We start from the raw sequence: 19,089 nt of genomic DNA on the forward strand, positions 1-19,089 counted from the left end.
CAGTGACTGAAGTGGATGTTTTACTGCCACAACCAGACCCAAAGACCAAGATGAATTCTGGAAATATTCATGTGAAATCACACTGGATCCAAACACAGCAAACACACGTCTGTTATTATCTGAGGGGAACAGAAAAGTAACATTAATGGATCAACATCAGTCTTATTCTCATCATCCAGACAGATTCACTGGTTGTTGTCATTATCAGGTCCTGAGTAGAGAGAGTCTGACTGGACGTTGTTACTGGGAGGTGGAGTGGAGAGGAGGAGTAGTTAATGTAGCAGTCGCATACAAGAATATCAGCAGAGCAGGGAGGTCAGATGAATGTGCATTTGGATTCAATGACAAATCTTGGTCATTATTTTGTGAAACAAACAGATACACATTTCACCACAACAAAGTCCAAACTCCTGTCTCAGGTCCTGGTTCCTCCAGAGTAGGAGTGTACCTGGATCACAGAGCAGGTCTTCTGTCTTTCTACAGCGTCTCTGAAACCATGACTCTCCTCCACAGAGTCCAGACCACATTCACTCAAGCCTCTCTATGCTGGACTCTGGTTATTTTATGATGGAAAACACTGCTGAGTTGATTAAAGTGAAATAGACAGAAGTCTTTTTCCAGGGACAGTTGGTTAAAATGTGTCTTCTAGTCTCCAGGTGATTTGGTCTCCATGGTTGTAGCTGAGAGCTCATTGTTGTGTAAATGTCTTCACTGCTCAGAGATCAGCTGTCAGTCACACTTTGTGGGCGCTACTTTGTCGTCTCCTGGTTTTTTTGTTTGCTTGATGTTGGACTTTGTTTGGGTGGCGCTCCTTCCTGTGTCTGTTTAGCCACGGGGGCTCTCACTGCTCACCATGACTTTGATTCACAAAAACAGACATTTGTCCACATAGAATCTGAACTTGTCTGTTTCTGAACGTCTAAATCAACATTTGTGTTGATGTTTTGTATGTTGTTGTTCCTCTTCCCGCTGCATGGGCCTCAACAGAGAAACCAGCAGACCTTCCTTTATCACAGAGATTTAGTTCTGACTTTGAAAAAAAAGAAATCTACAATTACATTTCCACTGAGTGTTTGGAGACCACATGTTGTTGTTGTTGTTGTTGTTGTTGTTGAAATGGATGAAGAGACGAGCTCATGTCAACTGTAGTGACCCATGATCATCATCAATCAGACATCAGTCTTTAAATCTGATTGTACATAGCTGATATTCTGAGTCCAACTAACTGATTGTGTGGATGAAGTGAATCTGTGCATGAAATCACTGAACAAGAGTCATTGTCAGACTTTACTGATTTAATGGAGAACAAACTGAAGCTTCACATGATAATAAAGCTGCTGTTTGTCACCATGAACAAATGACCGTCTCCTGTCTTTTTTCCAGGATCTCAGCATTTGCATTTGGTTCTTTTTTTATTGAATTTGTTTTTTCTTTTTCTTTTCGATCAAATAGCCCCCTTAATTGACAGCCTTGTTTTTTCTGTTCAACTTTCTGCCATCTCTGTCTGTCTGTGTTCTCTGAGCCCTGTTTACATGGAGGAAGATGAAGCTCTTGATGAGACAATCCAGCAAAGAGTCTGACACAGGCCTTGTAGTGTTCAAACTTTAACGTACATTTTCTAGTCCTTTTAAATTGTGGTAATATTTTATTTGCATTCAACAATGTTGCAACATTTTTCAGAATAATCCAGGTGATAATTTTACAGGTAATAAAAATTTTGTTGTGAACCCAAATTAGGAGCCATTTAATCTCACATTCAGTGTTTATTTTAGTTAATAAGTGATATAAGTATTTATGTTTTCACTATTTAGTTGAATTGGTATTTGTAGTGGTGGCCCCTAGATGGCGATAAATTTCTACCTGCACGGGAAATAAGAGGTCAGAGGTCACAGGTGAGGGGGGGTGGAGTTAAATGCCACAGGTGTGCATTGATTGAGGGAGAAGACACATGGATGATGTTTTCAATCGACTGTTAGCATTAATCTGATAGCATTCGTGAATAAGCATCTGTGTTAGCATTCGTGTATTAGTGTCCGTGTTAGCATCCATTGTGAACATAATCCGTGTTACATCCGCCTGTTAGCATCTGTATTGGAATCCGACTGTTACACCGTGTTAGCATTCGTCTGTGAACAGTCTGTGTTAGTATTCGTCTTTCAGCATTGCACTGTTAGCCTTCATCTGATAGCATTCGTGTATTAGCGTCCGTGTTAGCATCCGTATTAGCATTGATTTGTGATAGCATTCGTATTAGCATGGACCCATGTTAGCATCCGTATTTGCATTCATCTGTTAGCATCCGTATTAGCATTCGTCTGTTAGCAACGGGGTTGGAATCCCCTTTTAGCATCCCGTCTTAGCATTCAACTGATTTGTATGTTCATTAAATTCATCTGTTAGCATTCGTCTGTTAGCCTTCATCTGATAGCATTCGTTTATTAGCGCCCATGTTAGCATCCGTTATTAGCTTCGATCCGTGTTAGCATCCATATTGGCAGTCATCTGTTAGCATCCGAAATTAGCATTCTCTGTTAGCATCTGGGTTGGAATCCGCCTGTTAGCTTCTGTGTTAGCATTCAACGATTTGTATGTTCATTAATTCATCTGTTAGCATTTGTTTAGCATTCTTGTGTTAGCAACCGTGTTAGCATTTGTCTGTTAGCATTCATCTGTTAGCATCCGTGATAGCAACTGATCTGTTAGCATTCATCTCTGAGCATTAGTCTGTTAGCATCCGTCTTACCCATTCAACTGATTTGTATGTTCAGTCATTCATGTGTTAGCATTGGTCTTTTAGCCTTCATCTGATAGCATTCTTCTGTTAGCATCCGTTTTGGCATTTGTCTGTTAGCATTCGACTGTTAGCTTTAATCTGATAGCATTCGGAATAAGCATCTGCGTTAGCATTCGTGTATTAGTGTCCGTGTTAGCATCCATATTAACATAAAATCCGTTTATCACCGCCTGGTTAGCATTCGTCTGTAAAACAGTCTGTGATAGTATTCGCCCTTTCAGCATTGCAGTGTTACCCCTTCATATGATAGCAATCGTGTATTAGCGTCCGTATTAGAAATTGATTTGTGTAAAGCATCCGTATGAGCATGGATCCATGTTAGCATTGGCCCTATTGGCATTCATCTGTTAGCACCTGGGTTGGAATCCGCCTGTTAGTATACGTTTTAGCATTCAACTGATTTGTATGTTCATTAATTCATGTGTTAGCATTGATAGCATTCTTGTGTTAGCAACCGTTTTAGCATTGTCTGTTAGCATTCATACTGATTTGTATGTTAGAAATCCGTTGTAAGCATGCATCTGTTACCTTTGCGCGTTAGCTTTTAACTGATTTATATTCGATACTCTGTTAGCATCTGTCTGTAGCATCCGTATGTCAGCATTCTTGTGTTAGCATTCATATGATTTAATGATAGCATCAGTGTGGTTAGCATTCTTCCGTTTAAAATTAGTCTGTTAACATTCATCTGATTTATTGTTAGCATCTGTTTAGCATCTGTATGTTAGAAATTCATCTGATTTGTATGTTGGCATGTTGCAACCGTGTTAGCATCCGTCTGTTAGCATCCGTGTTAGCATGGGTATGTTAGCATTCATCTCATTTTAACGTTAGTTTCTTTTGGTTAGCATTAAATCTTTTTAGCATTCGTATGAGTTGAAATGCTAGCATGCGTCTGTCAGCATCCGGGTTAGCATCTGCCTCTTAGCACCCCATGTTAGCATCCGTAGGTTAACCTTCATCGTTACATTCATCTGTTAGCATCCATATGCTAGCGTCCTTCTGCTAGCATTAATCTATTTTGTATGTTAACACTAAAATGTAAATTTCAATGATTTATGGCTCCAAAGGAAGAATTTTAAAGCACGTTTAAAGCCGTGGATGGAAAAACACTGTTTTCCCAAAATTTAAATTATGCAAATTGTATTTAAGTGCCCATAACGATTACATGTTTTGTTTTTCAATAAAACTCATGGATGGTATTGTGTCGCATGGCTCTTTGGATCACTGAAATCAATCTCGACACCTGTGATAATTTAGTTTGCTGGATGAGTCCAATTAATCCAATCAATAAAATTACTTAAAATTAATTAATTACAAAGTGGCTTAAATTAAAATGATCCAGGAAAATTCAAGTACTCAAATAAAAAATAAAATCAATAAAATAATAAAAAAAAAATTTAAGCCCCAAGTAACAAATTATTCCAAACCTTTGTACTTTCCACCAGGCTCTGCGTGTCTTTGAAAGCTGAAATGTCCGTTTTTTTTTTGGTGGACACAGAAGACACTGCATGATGTAGCTGCTCACTTTTGTAACAAAAGACATGCTTCCAACATGAGGCCAAGGATGTTCCTCCTCTCTGTGTCTGCATTGCCAACATTTTTGATTTTGACATTTTTTTTTCCGTTTCCCCTGTTTCGTTTGCGAACACTGTGAACTGTAAAACTAACCCGTGACCCGTCCCCCCCGCTGAGGTTGACAATGGTCACGTGACGAACTGCACGCTTACAGTTTGATTGGTGAAACACAGTCACGTGGGTAGAGCCTTTTGGCGGAAGTCTTCGCTCTCGCCCAAAATAAAACTTTAAAAATGAGGCGTACGCGGGGGAACAGTAACGAGCTCATTGTAGCCTCATGAAAGCGGAGTAAGAGTAGTTTTCTTCTTCACAAATCACTCAAGTAAAGTAAAACGTATAGTGATTTAAAACTACTCCTAGAATTACAATGTTTTCACAAACATACTCAAGTAAATGTAAGGGAGTAAAATGTAACTCGTTACTACCCATCTCTGTGGTTTACTCCAGTGTTTCCCCCCACTGCCCTGCATGTTTTTCCATGTTTCCCTCCTCCAACACACCTGATTGAAATGAACGGCTCCTTATCAGGCCACTGCAGAGCTTGATGACGAGCTGATCATCTGAATCAGGTGTGTTGGAGGAGGGAAACATCAAAAACATGCGGGGCAGTGGCCCCGAGGACCCGGGATTGAGAAACACTGGTTTACTCTTCCTCAAAGCCCATGTGAAGGCAAAATAAAAAGTTTAAAAAACGCTCGAAATGAAGCACACAGGTATGAGTTCAGAATACCTAAAGGGGGACATTTAAAAAATGAACTATGCCTCAGCTCTGCCCAGCTGAAGACTGATGACAGACTTTGAGAAATTTGAGCCGTCGAGTCACTTGTAAAAGCTCCTCACCGTGAGTTGTGTGACACCGCAGGTTCGACAGTTTCCTGGATGCTTCCTTACAGAGCTCATCCAATTTCAACACCTGCTCCAGGGCCTTCCCCGCCTCACTGTACTGCTGTGATTAACACACAGATGACACCAGCTGCAACATGTTAACACACATGACGTCACTTAAGTGAAGATCAATAGAGAATAAAAAAAAATCCACTTGCTCTCACAGAATCTGACGTTATTGTTCAGTCACAGTAATTGTTGAATCCAAACCACGTGGTAGTATTTTAACTCAAAGACTTTTGCTGTTCGTGTGCTCAGATCTCTTAAATCAAGTTAAATAAATACCAGGAGGTGTGGGGGGGTTTCTGCAATAAGAAAATCAGACAAAGAAACCACCAAAGGCAGAATTTTTATTTCTTTTTTTCTACCACATTCAGCCCTTTTAGATGGTTTCAACGTAGCTTTTCACACAAAAACTGTCTTGGCTGGGACAGCTAGCGATGGGAAGTAGTCATTTAACCTGCCTGATTTCACATGGACATGTAACCAGTGGTTTGTTAAACCCCAGTTAATTGTAGTTGCTTTGGAAATGTATTTTTATATAAATCTATTTATGTTCTAAATGTTTCCCTCAAAATTAAATGCATGACTATTTTTCACAAGAGTGGAGCAGTAAAAAACATTTTCTCCTATAAAAAAAAAAAAAAACTGTTTATGTGTTACTGCCCCCTTTTAACAGAGGTGGCAGTTGTTTGAGCGCTGTTTCTAGTGAGCCAAAAGCTGACAGGTGTGTGCATCGAAACTTTAGCGCAAATCTTTGCAAGTCCACTGACCGATGCCATGGTGCGTGTAAGATAGTTAGAAGAGAAAAAAGAGGGAAAGTTAGAATTGAAATGAAAAAAAACTCAGAAGTCTGAAACTAAACGAGAAGAGACTATCAGCGAGCTGCGAGTTCGAGTAGGACGACGTAAAACTGTGTAAACAATTGATTTCCCGGCTGTTTTTTTTTGGAGTCCTTCCCCTGGGTCCCCCAGTCCTTGGTCCTACCCTGTCATCCATCCCCATCTCCATCCCAGCGGCTACTTTCCCTTTGGGGCGGAGGTCATCCATATCCCCATCCAAAATCTTCATCTTCACCGTGACACTTACCTTTTGGACGTTCACTGTTAAAGAGGGCGGTAGGAACTTTGGGGTGCACTCTTTTTAAATTTTATTTATTTGGGCCCATTTTTCCATTTTTTCCTAGTTTTTTATTCATTTGAACTTTGGGACATTTTTGCTTTTCAGTACCGAGATCTCAGAGGTTTTTGTTACTTGTATTTTATATATATTTTTTTTGTATTTTGGGTTCAATTGTGGTTGAAAGATCTTTGTATAATATACCTCCTTTAAACTTTCAGTCTGTTGTGTGTTATTTGGGGTAGACATTACAGATCTAAATCAAAATTGAGTTGAGTAGATACCAGTAGTCTCCTCATCGAGTCTAGAGTTAGAGTTGGTCCTCTTTTCCCTTTTGATATTAACCCTGTCTTAGAGTGACAGGTGCAGGGAGGGGTTACACTGAAATACATCTCACTTCACAGCGAAAATAATTGATATCTAAATCAATTTTTCAAGTAATTAGTCACATTTCAGAAACGTTGACACACCCTTGCTTGTCCTGAAAATTACTGGAAAATGGAGGCAGTTACTTACAAGTTACAATAACTTAAGTCTTCTTGTTAAAATGCTCTAGTGCAATTTTACATGTCCTGATGTGCAATATTACATATTACTTTGTCACTTCAATTACAATGTCACTTTAATCACATTGTCACATTTTATCCACGCCTCACTTTTTTTATCTGCCATACTTTATCTGCTGTCATCTCACTCTTCTGTTACTGGCAGCCAGGCCTGTCATGTACATAATACTCTGTTTTTTTGCCCACCCCCTTTTGATTTTATTTCTCTTGCTTTTAAATTTTAATGTACCGCTCTTCCCCCTTCTAATTTCCCTTCGGGGATAAATCTTTTTTCCTGATTGTACCCAAAAAAGATTTGAAGCTTCCAGTGACATCTAGGGGCCCAAACTGCGTTATAGCAGCCACCAACTTCCAATTCACACATCAGTCAAGTCGCCTTAAGCAGCTGTGTCAACAGTTTGAAATGTGACTTATTACTTGAAACTTGATTTAAAATATGAATTATTTTTTAAGTATTTCAACATCAGTGTTTTGGAGTCATGACTGGAAATTTCTTTAAAGAAACCATTACGACGGTAATGACAATACAGACATCCCTGGATTTTATTGATTTATTTATTTTTTGTCATTCAAACTTTTATTTTAAAATTTAGAAAAATGTAAACAAGTACAGATTCGAACAAGACATGTCACAAAAGACAACATCCAAACACATGTATTCTATAAAACGATCCAAAAAAGGTACGAGATGCCCTTTTAAGTCCAGGGTTCGCTTTGTGTAACTCCAAAAAGGTTCCCAAGCGCTCCTCCCATCTTCCTTTTCGCCTTTTAACTGTAAGCAAAGCCTCATATGACGCGTCTCCACCATGCATCCAACCACTCCCTCGATTAGGAGGATACAGCTGCTTTCCACTGTCTTAGAATTACTCTGGAAGCTGAAATTTCAGCCCACCAATGACACAAAATGTCCTTTAGCTACAGACGTGTCCCCTAGTAGACACGTAACAGGAGTCAGGGGGACCATTGAGCCAGACCGTTCACTCAGAAGGTCAACAACTTTCATCCAGGATGGAGCCACTAATGTACACTCCCACATACATGCAATAAAGTTCCCACTCTGTTTTACATTTCCAACACTTGTGCAATATTTGTTTTTCAGGTCCCTCTCCCACAACAACTTCACATCGGTGGACTCCCCACTTCCAGAGAAATTAGTTGGTTTGTAGTATTGTGAAGCTGTGCAGACTCCAGTTGGGATATTTATATAGTCCATTATACGATTCTCTGAGAAGTTACCTATTCGAGATTTCACACAATCCCTGATTTGTAAATATTTCCAAAAATGTTGTTTCTCTTCAAGTTAGAATTAACAAATTAGTTCTTCATAGGATACAAATCTCCTAAAGTTACATACCTCCCGAGTGCCACCGCTTCTAGTACGCCGACACTTTTCCAACATGAATGGCAGGGTTAAACCATAATGAAGCACATGGCTGTACATAGCGTGACACCTTGATGTATTTTGACCCTAGAGTGGACTATTTCTTGTGTCGCTCTGCTGAAAAATTTCTCCTTTGCACTAAACGGTGAACACAGCTCATTCTCAATATGCATCCCGATCTAACTTGTTATCTGTTAGTTTTTCCAATATTTCGTAAGAATATCATACAGCCTTGGGGCTGGTAAACCCAATTCCCTTTTTTTCCCTAGGAAATGAAAATGGGATTAATTTAACACACAGGTGTTTAAAAGATTCAAATTAAATACTGAAAAGATACTTTTTAATTTATGTATTTATTTTTTTGATGATGATTCTGACATCCTTAGTGGAAACAAGGTGCTTCAATCCACCGCTCTGTGTCACTGACTTTTTTTTTTCCTGAAAGAAAAGTGTTGTATTCAGTTTTGTGGAACGTCTGACCATGGATGCACAGAGAGCAGCCACTAACTCTGAGACTTTCCCTGTGGTTACTGTGGCCTGGCGCTCAGCCGTCACTCTTTGCAGACCCTTGCAGAGGATTAACACTTTGGAGACTCAATCTGTTTTATTATACGGAAGGTGCAACACATTCAGATGTTAAAAGACAACCGATCAGAGGACTGTTTGTCTTTTCAGTCATGGTCATCTTCCTCCTGAGATCTGATGAAATATTGTTGAATACATTTTCACTGCTGATCATTGACTGCTTCAAAGTTTCTACTTGGCAGGATTCATTGTTTCTGTGTAAAGAGATTGTTTTATTATAGAGACAAATACGGTAAACTCTTCTTCAGATTCTGTGGATTCATGAGAAATATTTACAGTTAAAAGGGATTCAGACATTACAACAACATTAAAAGCGTTGATGGGGAGAAACGTTGAGAGAGAGCAGCTCTGATCTAAGTCTGTCTGCTCCATCAGCCTCCACCACCATCACCTGTGTGTTTGCTGTCGAACACAACGTCTTCACTTTGTTTCAGACTGATGAAAAAGACACGGTGGACTTAACTCGGATTCTACAAACAAACACGTGTCGCAGCTGTGAAAACATCTTTGGACGGAGCTCTGATGGATGTGAAATCATTTTAGGAGAGAAAAATGGGATAAAACCCGACGAGCAGCGCCGAGCTTTCCCCGGTGAGTCCCGGTGACGTTTGGAGGCTCCACAAAACCAAATAAAAACGCCACCAGAGCTCAGCATGAGCTGGAACCACGAAGAGACACCAGTCAACTGTGTTTCTGCTTTAGTTTCAGCCTGTTTCTCGTTCCAACAAACTTTATTTTCCTTGAATGTGTCCAGAGAAAACACAAGCAGCGACATTCAGCCCTGTACACAGGAGAGCCGGGGCTGGGCTGAGTCTCTACGGTTCTCATGGTGTGTTTAAGTGCCGCCTCCTGCTCCGAGTTTTTCATCACTGGCAGTCTGACTCTGGTTGACTAGCGACAACGACAGGAAGGAAAAATGGCAGAAGTAGCTCCAGCTCCGGCTCCCGCTCCGGGCCAAAACCGCCAAAGAAGAAGGCGTCCAAACCGAAGAAAGCCGGTCCCCACCGTCAGCGAGCTGATCGTTAAATCTGTGGCCGCTTCCAAGGAGCGGAGCGGGGGTCTCTGCAGACCGCCCTCAAGAAGGCTCTGGCTGCCGGCGGCTACGACGTGGACAAGAACAAGGCCCGCGTCAAGACCGCCATCAAGACCTGGTGACCAAGGGGAAATCTGGTTCAGATCAAAGGGGAACCGGGCCTCCGGATCCTTCAAGATCAACAAGAAGGCTGAAAGCAAGGTCAAGAAACCCGTCAAGAAAGTTGCCACTAAAGCCAAGAAGCCCGCAGCAGCCGCTAAAAAGTCTCCTAAGAAAGTCAAGAAGCCCGCAGCAGCCGCTAAAAAGTCTCCTAAGAAAGTCAAGAAGCCCGCAGCAGCTGCTAAGAAATCTCCCAAGAAAGTCAAGAAACCAGCAGCGGTAAAGAAAGCAGCCAAGAGCCCCAAGAAGGCCACAAAGAAGTCCTAAGAAGGCTGCCAAGAGCCCCCAAAAAGGTGGTCAAGAAGGCCCCTGCAGCCAAGAAAGCCCCCGCTAAGAAGGTAGCCAAGCCTAAAGTCAAGAAGGCAGCACCCAAGAAAAAAGTGAGCTCCTGAAACATCACAACTCCTCAAAGGCTCTTTTCAGAGCCCCCACAACAAACTTAAGAGAAATCATTCCCACAACAACAATACACTTCTATATTTATTTAAAGGAAAGTGTAGAATCAACTTTGTTTCTGATCGACCTTATTGCAATTCATTGTATCCTGTAAGGATATTATTTTAATGTCAAAAATAACCGCTAAAACTGAAAGGAAAAGTTTCAGTTGGTTATAGGATTATAACTAGCAGAGAATGTAAGAGATGCATTTTTATATTATGTTAAACAACAAATAGTAGAGTTAGATGGGATTTTTTAGGGATTTGCTACTTTATGTATTAATGAAAGTGATGTTAAATACATGATCATAAGTAATTCATATTACATTTGTTTTTTAAGAGCTACCATATCCTTGAATAGTTGAATATTTTTATAAAATGTTTTAATGAATCACATGAATATTTTTATAAAATGTTTGAATGAATCTACGAATGAATGGATCTCCTTCATACTCTAATTTGTATATAATTCTGCGTTATATTAAAACAAAAGCTACAAATTGTACAAGTGATGAACCTGAAGTTACATCCATAACACAACTGTAGGGGTGTAACGATTCATCCACTACATCGATGAATCGAATTATTTTCTTACGATCCAATTACGTCGATCTGTGCTGGGCAAGTTGGCCTTCCGCATATCATCTAAATATCGATTTAAAAGGCAATTAATCGATACTAGGAAATAACACATTGGATTAAACACGTCAGACCATCCGCTTAGATTATTTAATTTGAGAACCCCTGTAAAACGTACAAATTAGTTTTATATACCAAAAACAACCGTTATACAATGCCCCTAGCTTCCAGCTAACATCAACGGCAAAATTAATGTATAAAGCTAAATGGTAACATTCAATTTCACGTCTCCTTGCCTCGTCCCACCAGAGACACACAGTGACCTGAGCAAAAAGAAAACAACTCGATGAAACGTCAGATAATTAAACGTCGGTCACCACCATCATGTGATATTGTCAGACCAGCTTATGAGAACGTCAGCGCTCAAAAGAGATAAACAGAAACATGTGGAGTTAAACTTCTGGGCCATAATAACCTCGTTCTTTATTGATAAACCGAGCACCGGCCAGCGGATCGAGACACTTGAGGAAGTCGATATAAAAAAATAAATAAATAAAAAGAACCCCAAAGAGTAGATACTGAGCAAGATTATCTGTTGGCCGCCTGCAACTCCTAAATGAATGTAGAGGAAACACTGAGTAGGTTTTTCAGACAGAGTTTAATTATTGGCTAAAAAGTCACTGAATCGTTTCGGATCGTATCGTTCTAAATTAACGAAAATCGTATCGATGACACGAATCGTTACACCCCACGTATAAGACTCGTTTTATACAGAAGAAAGTTTCTCCTTGCAATTTCCCCCCCCATTTTCTTTTTTTTCCCCCCTTTTAAATAAACCAGGACACAGTCACTGTAAAAAACACCCTAAACAAAAGTATTTGAAGGAGTTGAGCTTTTAGTTGTGTGTGCGTTTTCCCTAAAAGGACCGTTTTGCGTTCCAGTAAACACTCTAGTTTTACTTGGAGCTGGTGTACTTGGGGACGGCCTTGGTGCCCACAGACACGCGTGCTTGGCCAGCTCACCGGGCAGCAGAAGGCGGACGGCGGTCTGGATCTCCCTGGAGGTGATGGTGGAGCGCTTGTTGTAGTGAGCAAGGCGAGAGGACTCACCGGCGATCCGCTCAAAGATGTCGCTGACGAACGAGTTCATGATGCCCATGGCTTTGGAGGAAGATACCGGTGTCAGGGTGGACCTGCTTCAAACACCTTGTACACGTAGATGGCGTAGCTCTCCTTCCTGGTCTTTCTCTTCTTCTTGCCTTCTTAGACACGCTCTTAGAGACGGCTTTTTTTAGAGCCCTTCTGGGCGCTTTCACTGGATCAGGCAAAGATTCAACGTTTACGTTTCCCCGAACAATAACCCGACGCACGCAGAGCAGCCATTTAATATCCGCTCTCATGCAAATATCACTGAGCTTTGCTCCTAAACGATTGGTCGGTTTCACAGAGTGGCTGAGCATGCCCCAGTATGAACGTGGGCGATGCCTCAGGTTTGAAGTGTGGAGCTCAGCCACAGAAAGTTATTAATATATTTATAAAACCCCGGGGTTAACCAACTGTGTCCAGCTGTATTAAATGTTGATTAATGTTCTTATCAATTATAGTAAAAGTGTCGAAATGATTCATAACTGGGGTGGGGGGTTAGCACTGATGCCTCACTGAACTGAACTGTCTCTCTGAACTGTTTTTAAGTCTTTCATCTCTTCATCCTTTCATCCCAGTGAGGACAAAATTCAATCAGTCCAATTTATGAAACTAGTCTAAACCTATAATGTCAATTTCACATTTAATATAACCTTTAACTTACACAAAGTTATTTTCTTAAAAAGACAAATAACTTAAAAAAAATGCCTCTAATTCTCAATGAAATCGTCAGTATTACGTTGCCCAACAAAATCATTTCACTGGTTTTAGCCTAGTATTCTGTAAAAATAAAACCACACATAAATGTAAAAACAATGAGAAAATAAAATGTATCCCTATTAATGACCTTTTACTTTCAACCTGTGATATCAGCCAGTGCAGTGGAGTTTGTTTCTGTAAATAGACTGAGAGCAGAACTGAACCACCCCAACCAAAGTCTACACAACAACAAAGTCCCGATTGATTACAGTCTCCTTTGATGAGGACAGGCTCGGGGTGCACCCTCGTTCTCCTAAAGTCCACCACCATCTCCTTGGTCTTGTGGGGGTTGAGGAGCAGGTGGTTGAGTCGCAAACCCTGTCACAAAGTCCTTGATCAGTTTCTCTGGACTCCTCCTCCCCGTTCCACCTTGATACAACTGATGATAGCCGTGTCGTCTGCAAACGTTTGTACATGGCAGAGCTCTGAGATGTACCTAAAGTCTGATGTTAACAAAGGGGGAACAAGGACCCAGGAGAAAGCACAGATTGTTGTGGTGCTCCTGTGCTGCCGACCATAGTGTCAGATCTGCGTCCCCCAGTCGCACATACTGAGGTCTGTCTGTCATAGTCTGTGATCCAAGTCACCAGTGTGAAATTCCACTCCCATCTCTGTCAGTTTTTCCTTGAGGACCAGAGGCTGGACGGTGTTGAAGGCACTGAAGGAAATCCAAAAATGGAATCACAGCCCCCAATTCCTCTGTTCCCCGGTGAGAGAGGACCGGGGATTTTTTTTTGAAAGTTTTAGTCACTGAAATTTATTTTAAATAAATAGAAAAGTTCACATTTAATGCACAAACAAAAACAAATAAGACTCTTGAATAATTCAAAGAGTTGACAACTGACACCGTCGTCTTATAACAACAGAATGGCTGGATTTACGACTTCATCATGAATCGTTCTCGGCAATAAAATGGAATCAATAATTAACAGTGCGATCAAAAACAAGTCCTGGTCAGTGTCAATCATTAATGTGTGTTTACCTCAGACAATCACAAATGTATTTATTTGCACACAGTGTCCACTTCATTAGGTACACCAAACCATTTTTTTTCCATTCATGAACACCTCTGCATTAAACAGATTGGTGTGTCTTTATTAACAGGTTATGTACCTCAGTCCCTTTTAAAAATTGCTGTTATGAAAATGAACTGAAGACCAATATCGGACCTTCCTTTTGTGACCATTTAAGCATAAATGGTTTGAAGAGTTTCAGGTTTTAGAGTTGACCTGGAACACAAACAGCTCCATTTAAATTACTAACAATCTCCTCATGGCTTTAGACAATGGACTTGTCTCTGTCCTCGTCCTGTTAGACGCTGGGATTTGACTCTGTCGATCACGAATGTTTTACTAAAAGAGACTTGACCTTGGCAGGGTGGTTTGGCTCACCTTAGAGATAGGGCAAGGCCCCTCGGTCACACGGGAGGAGCTCAGAGTAGAACCACTGCTCCTCCACGTCGACAGGAGTCAGTTGAGGTGGTTGGGCATCTGGTGAGGATGCCTCCCCGACGCCTCCCATTAGAGGGGTTCTGGGCAGTCCCCCCTGGAAGGAGGCCCAGGACATGATAGAAGGATTATATCTCCTGTCTGACCTGGAGTTCCTCCAGAGGTTCATTTATGGTTTCTAGATTTAGAGTTATGAAGGTAGGGTTGGGGTTTAGGTTCAAAGTTTACAACGGCTGCTTTTAAAACTATGATAACAAGTCATAAAACTGGTTTAATGATCCAGATTGGTTACATTACTTTATTATTCGACCACCAAAACCAAAATAAACTGTCTTTAGAAGAAAATAAATGCAACCTATGGTTTTAGTTCCATAGTTTACAGCCTCATATAGGTGGAATTTTAAAAATACCCTTTATTTACACCCAAACAATCAAAAAGGGTGTTGAGCAAAAAAGGAGAAAAGAATAATGGATGATGTACAGTTCAATTCAATGGTTTACGAAACCACAACTGCATTATTAGAAAACATTTATTTTGTTTATTTTTTATTTTTGTGTATTTTGTGAGTCTGGGCATGAGAAAGACCCCAAAGTGTTTCATAAACTGTTGCGGGCCAGGCCAGGTAAGCATGAAGCCCAAAAAGAGACGGGGGAGCTGGATTTAAATGAGAAGGGGTTGGAAAAGGAGAAGAACTGAGGTGAAAACTGGACGTCCAAGCTGAGGCATCTGGTATTAACTCCAACCTGCACTAAAGACTTTTATCTAAAGTGTCATAATGTCGACTTTGGTCTGAGTTGATTTGATTTTTTGCTGTGGCTCAGTTGTTCATTTCAAGCTTGATTAAAATGTTAAACAATAGAAATAAAAAAAACATTTAAGATAAAATCACATTTCAACACACGAGTCATTCATAATTGTTGAATTAGAACAAAATAAAAGACTTTCCCCTTTACTACTGCCGACCAGGAAATAAACACAGTCCCTCCTTCTTTGTCACGTGTTTAGTTTTATGATGCAACTGTTTTATCCAGGTTCAAACCTGCAGCTACTTTCCTGCTCTGAAACATTTTTTTTCTGTTCCTGCTGTGAAGTGAAGCAGCTCCTCCGTACAGCAAAAAACAAGTAAGTAGGCTCGACCGTTTGTATTCACTCAGTGCGTTTACATGCACATAAAAAAAAACGAATTATTGTCTTAAAGAGGAAACCTAAGTGCATGTAAACACATTAAATCCGATTAAAATCGGAGTTCTTATTATCCCAAATTGAAGAACCCAGATAATACGATTGGAATTCGATTGTCTCCCCGGCATGTATACAGTGAATTGCATTTTTCAATTGGATAAATGTTTTTATGTAACGTAATAGCTCAACTGGAAATCAGGCCGTATTAACGTGGTATTAACCTGCTGAAAAGACACGTATCGCCACCTAGTGTGGACGAAGAGAACAGTTATTTGATTTTCTTGCGCTGCATGTAAACTGGGACAAGGACTGTAGTGAGAAAGTCGAATTTGGAGCATAGCTGGATTAAGTTCTGCATGTAAATGCACTGACTGTAGATTATTTACCTGACTGATGGTAGGTCATTCATTCAGATCAGGAAATCAGATCAAATCAAGAGTTTTAACAATTGGCTCCTTTTAAAAGTTCGACGTTAACCGTGGAAAATCTCTTCCAGGACTCTTGGTTGTTCACACTAGTTAATAAATGTCAGGATAAAAAGAGCAATGTGTGTTAACTGTAACACGTCTGTGGCGTCTATGACCATGAATGATGTGGATTTTATTGTGACTTTTTTTGTCGTCTGCTCCTCTTCCTGGAACAAGTCAGAGCTGATAACTCCTCCCTCTTCCTGGAGCAGCTCCACTCCTATTTCCTCATGTCTCCTTGTTCCCTCCCCTTTAGATCTCTACATTGAAGATGGGTGTAACAGCATGTGGTGAAGTGTGAGAGCTGACAGGCTCCATTCACTGTACAATCCATGTTGTTCAATCAGAGCTCAGACTAGTTTCACTTCTAGCAAACAAAACTCACACAGTCGTCACACGAGAGGTGAAATGGAGCAGAAAGGAGTTCAGCTGGACAGAGAAACCTTCTCTTGTTCCATCTGTCTGGATCTACTGAAGGATCCTGTGGCTACTTCCGGGGGACACAGCTACTGCATGAACTGTATTAAAAAACCACTGGGATGAAGAAGACCAGAAAAGGGAATCTACAGCTGCCCCCAGTGCAGGAAGACTTTCATACCGAGGCCTGTCCTGGAGAAAACACCAGTTAGCAGAGTTAGTGGAGCAGCTGAAGAAGACTGGACTCCAAGCTGCTCCACTGATCACTGGCTATGCTGGACCAGAAGATGTTGCCTGTGATTTTTGCACTGGGAGGGAAACTGAAAGCCTTCAAGTCCTGTCTGGTCTGTTTGGGTTTTTTACTGTGAGAAACACCTCCAACCTCACTAGATGTAGCTCATTAAAGAAACACAAGCTGGTGGAGCCCCCCCAAGAAGCTCCAGGGAAAAATCTTTCTTTTCGTCATGATGAGGTGATGAAGATTTTCTGTCGTACTGATCAGCAGAGTATCTGTTTCTCTGCACACTGATGAACATAAAGGCCACGACAAAAGTCTCAGCTGCAGCAGAAAGGACTGAGAAGCAGAAGGAGGTGGAGGTGAGCTAGAAAACATCGAGCAACGATCCAGAGAGACCAAACGACGTGGAGCTGCTTAGACAGGAGCTGAAGGCCATGGCTCACTCTGCTGATAAAACAGTGGAGGACAGTCGGGAGATCTTCACTGAGATGATCCGTCTCCTCCAGAAAAGAAGCTCTGATGTGGAGCAGCTGGTCAGATCCCAGCAGGAAACTGAAGAGAGTGGAGTCAGAGATGTTGAGGAGAAGCTGGAGCAGCAGATCACTGAGCTGGAGAGGAAAGGCTCCGAGCTGAAGCAGCTCTTAAACACAGAGGATCACAACCAGTTTCTACACAACTACCCCTCACTGCCACCACCCAGTGAGTCTACACACTCATCCAGCATCAAGATTCGTCCTCTGAGGAACTTTGATGGCGTGAAAGCAGCTGTGACAGAGACCAGAGAGAAACTACAGGACATTCTGAGAGAGACATGGACAAACATCTCAGTGACAGTGACTGAAGTGGATGTTTTACTGCCACAACCAGAGCCAAAGACCAGAGATGAATTCTGGAAATATTCATGTGAAATCACACTGGATCCAAACACAGCAAACACAAATCTGTTATTATCTGAGGGGAACAGAAAAGTAACAAGAATGAATCAACCTCAGTCTTATTCTGATCATCCAGACAGATTCACTGATTATTGGCAGGTCCTGAGTAGAGAGAGTCTGACTGGACGTTGTTACTGGGAGGTGGAGTGGAGAGGAGGAGGAGTTGGTGTAGCAGTCGCATACAAGAATATCAGCAGAGCAGGGTGGTCAGATGAATGTGGATTTGGATTCAATGACAAATCTTGGTCATTACGTTGTGACACAAACAGTTACACATTTTTCCACAACAAAGTCCAAACTCCCGTCTCAGGTCCTGGTTCCTCCAGAGTAGGAGTGTACCTGGATCACAGAGCAGGTCTTCTGTCTTTCTACAGCGTCTCTGAAACCATGACTCTCCTCCACAGAGTCCAGACCACATTCACTCAGCCTCTCTATGCTGGACTTCGATTCTGGTTATTTGATGTTGGATTCTATGATGTTGGAGACACTGCTGAGTTGATTAAAGTGAAATAGATAGAAGTCTCTTCAGGGACAGTTGGTTAAAATGTGTCTTCTAGTCTCCAGGTGATTTGGTCTCCATGGTTGTAGCTGAGAGCTCATTGTTGTGTCATGTCTTCACTGCTCAGAGATCAGCTGTCAGTCACACTTTGTGGGCGGTACTTTGTCGTCTCCTGGTTTGTTGTTTGCTTGATGTTGGACTTTGTTTGGGTGGCGCTCCTTCCTGTGTCTGTTTAGCCACGGAGGCTCTCACTGCTCACCATGACTTTGATTCACATAAACTGACATTTGTCCACATGAGAATCTGAACTTGTCTGTGCTCTGAACGTCTCATCAACATTTGAGTTGATGTGTTTGTATGTTGTTGTTGTTGTTGTTGCTGAAATGGATGAAGAGACGAGCTCATGTCAACTGTAGTGATCATGATCATCATCAATCAGGACATCAGTCATTATCTGATTGTACATAGCTGATATTCTGAGTCCAACTAACTGATTGTGTGGATGAAGTGAATCTGTGCATGAAATGACTGAACAAGAGTCATTGATCAGACTTTACTGATTTAATGGGAGAACAAACTGAAGCTTCACATGATGAATAAAGCTGCTGTTTGTCACACATGAACAAATGACCGTCTCCTGTCTTTATTCCAGGATCTCAGCATTTTGCATTTGGTTCTTTTTTATTGCATCTTTTTTTTTTCTTTTTCTTTTTGAATCAAATAGTCCCTTAAGTTGACAGCCTTGTGTTTTCTGTTCAATTTTCTGCCATCTCTGTCTGTCTGTGTTCTCTGAGCCCTGTTTACATGGAGGAAGATGAAGCTCTTGATGAGACAATCCAGCAGAAGAGTCTGACACAGGCCTTGTAGTGTTCAAACTTTAACGTC

At 41.1% G+C, this 19,089-nt stretch overlaps 1 protein-coding gene and 3 pseudogenes across 1 annotated transcript; 3 read left to right on the top strand and 1 right to left on the bottom strand.

Moving 5' to 3' along the window:
• Window positions 1-22: 22 nt before the first annotated feature.
• On the top strand, window positions 23-568 carry LOC125003525 (tripartite motif-containing protein 16-like; the record flags this gene model as incomplete). The annotated part of the gene is made up of 1 exon (XM_047577509.1): window positions 23-568. A coding segment is annotated over one exon (546 nt), but the record flags the coding sequence as incomplete, so codon positions are not given.
• A 9,256-nt stretch (window positions 569-9,824) lies between these two features.
• On the top strand, window positions 9,825-10,492 carry LOC125003526 (annotated as a pseudogene).
• Window positions 10,493-12,071: 1,579 nt separating this feature from the next.
• On the bottom strand, window positions 12,072-12,575 carry LOC125003527 (annotated as a pseudogene).
• Window positions 12,576-16,491: 3,916 nt separating this feature from the next.
• Window positions 16,492-18,832, top strand: LOC125002019 (annotated as a pseudogene).
• The last annotated feature ends 257 nt before the right edge of the window (window positions 18,833-19,089 follow it).

This window comes from Mugil cephalus, chromosome 2 (assembly GCF_022458985.1).
Source record: "Mugil cephalus isolate CIBA_MC_2020 chromosome 2, CIBA_Mcephalus_1.1, whole genome shotgun sequence".
Classification (NCBI taxonomy): domain Eukaryota; kingdom Metazoa; phylum Chordata; class Actinopteri; order Mugiliformes; family Mugilidae; genus Mugil; species Mugil cephalus.